This window comes from Limulus polyphemus, unplaced genomic scaffold (assembly GCF_000517525.1).
Source record: "Limulus polyphemus unplaced genomic scaffold, Limulus_polyphemus-2.1.2 Scaffold3997, whole genome shotgun sequence".
Lineage (NCBI taxonomy): Eukaryota > Metazoa > Arthropoda > Merostomata > Xiphosura > Limulidae > Limulus > Limulus polyphemus.
In genome coordinates this window covers 61875-63697 of record NW_013669607.1, presented here as the reverse complement: position 1 = coordinate 63697, position 1823 = coordinate 61875, and the positions used below count along the sequence as shown (strand labels likewise).

At 37.1% G+C, this 1823-nt stretch overlaps 1 protein-coding gene across 1 annotated transcript in view; it reads right to left on the bottom strand.

Moving 5' to 3' along the window:
• Positions 1 to 398: 398 nt before the first annotated feature.
• LOC106470429 (myosin heavy chain, muscle-like) overlaps positions 399 to 1823 on the bottom strand; it is a 55280-nt gene continuing 53855 nt past the window's right edge. The window contains exon 40 of the mRNA XM_022399016.1: positions 399 to 578. Within this exon, the coding sequence (XP_022254724.1) occupies positions 399 to 578 (180 nt within the window). The remainder of the gene's footprint in view (positions 579 to 1823) is intronic.

The following is a 1823-nucleotide window of genomic DNA, read 5'->3' as shown; positions in this document are numbered from 1 at the left end:
GGATGGTCTTTCTTCTGGGGGCAATTCTTCATCGGTTAAATGTTTGGTAATACTCTAACCGTTTGTAAGATGAGGGACTGATGGCTTCCATCAGGGGACACTTGTTCATCGGTTAAATGTTTGGTAATACTTTAACCGTTTGTAAGATGACGGGTTGATGGCTTCCATCAGGGGGACACTTCTTCATCAGTTAAATGTTTGGTAATACTCTAACTGTTTGTAAGATGAGGGAATGATGGCTTCCATCAGGGGAACACTTCTTCGTCGGTTAAAAATTTTAAATTTCAAGGATGGTAACTTTCCTCTGGAAAAAATTTCTTCATTGATAAAAACATCCAGTACTTCAACCATTTTCAAGATGAAAGATGAAGTCTTCCCTCTTGGGGACATTTCTTCAATCAGTTAAAACGTTTTGTACTTACCCCTGGACTCATTCCTCGACCTGCAGAAACTGAGCTACGGTTTCTGGCCCGTAATTTAGCCAGGGCGTTCTCTGCCATGTCAGCTCTTTCTTCAGCATCTTCCATTTCTTGTTGGACCTTTCGGAATTTGGCCAAATTGAGAGCGGCGATTTCCTCCTGCAGTGAAGGAAGAGTATATACATCAATAACATAAGTTAAAGGTTAATTATGGTGAAACTACTGTGTTTATTATTAAGCTTTGTCTTCTAGGTATATTGTCAGAAGTTAAAATATGTATTCATTGTTAGGAGTTACAAGACGAAAATCATAATATACTGTGTTTATTGGTAGAAGTGTTTTCTGTACTGTGTTTATTGGTGCAAGTGTTTTTGTAGTGTTTATTGGTAAACGTGTTTTCTCTGCTACGTTTATTGGTGCAAGTGCTTTTGTAGTGTTTATTGGTGCAAGTGTTTTTGTAGTGTTTATTGGTACAAGTGTTTTTGTAGTGTTTATTGGTACAAGTGTTTTTTGTAGTGTTTATTGGTACAAGTGTTTTTTGTAGTGTTTGTTGGTAAAAGCGTTTTTGTAGTGTTTATTGGTACAAGTGTTTTTTGTAGTGTTTATTGGTACAAGTGTTTTTTGTAGTGTTTGTTGGTAAAAGTGTTTTTGTAGTGTTTATTGGTAAAAGTGTTTTCTGTATTACGTTTATTGCTAGAAGTTTTTCTGTACTATGTTTATTGGTAGAAGTGTTTTCTTAACTATATTTATTGGTAGAAATGTTTTCTTTATTGTGTTTATTGTTACATGTATTTTCTACACTGTGTTTGTTGGTAGAAGAGTTTTCCATGCTGTTCTGCATACTTGGCTGACATTGAAAACCAATGCATACTAGGGTTGGACTACTAACTACCGAGGAAGTGTGTAATTAACTTTGATAAAATGACGTTTGGGAACAACAAAGGCCAAATTCCGGTGTCATCAAGCTGAAGTCAAAGTGGCTGAAGGAGTTGATGATGGTGAAGTGTAACCAAATATAGATATTAAAGCAGAACAGGAGAGAGACAAAGATTTGAAGCCAATAATTGATTTTCTAAAAGCAAGTGTTTTGCGCCATGCTTGGGAGAAGGTGTCTAGCTTAAGCCCTGTAACAAAGAACTATTGGACACAATGGGACCAGTTGAAGCTTGAAGATGGTATTCTTGTCCGGAGATGAGAAAGTGACGACCTGGCAAACAGTTATACCGAGAAAGTTACGGGAAGTTGAGATGCGTCAATCCCATGATAGTTTAACAGAATGACTTCTTGGAGCTAAGAAGACATTGAGTCACCTATGGCAGAGATTTTACTGGATAGGTATGAGACAAGATGTGGAAGAATGGTGCAGTACCTGCAATACATGTTGTGCTAAAAGAGAACAAAAGC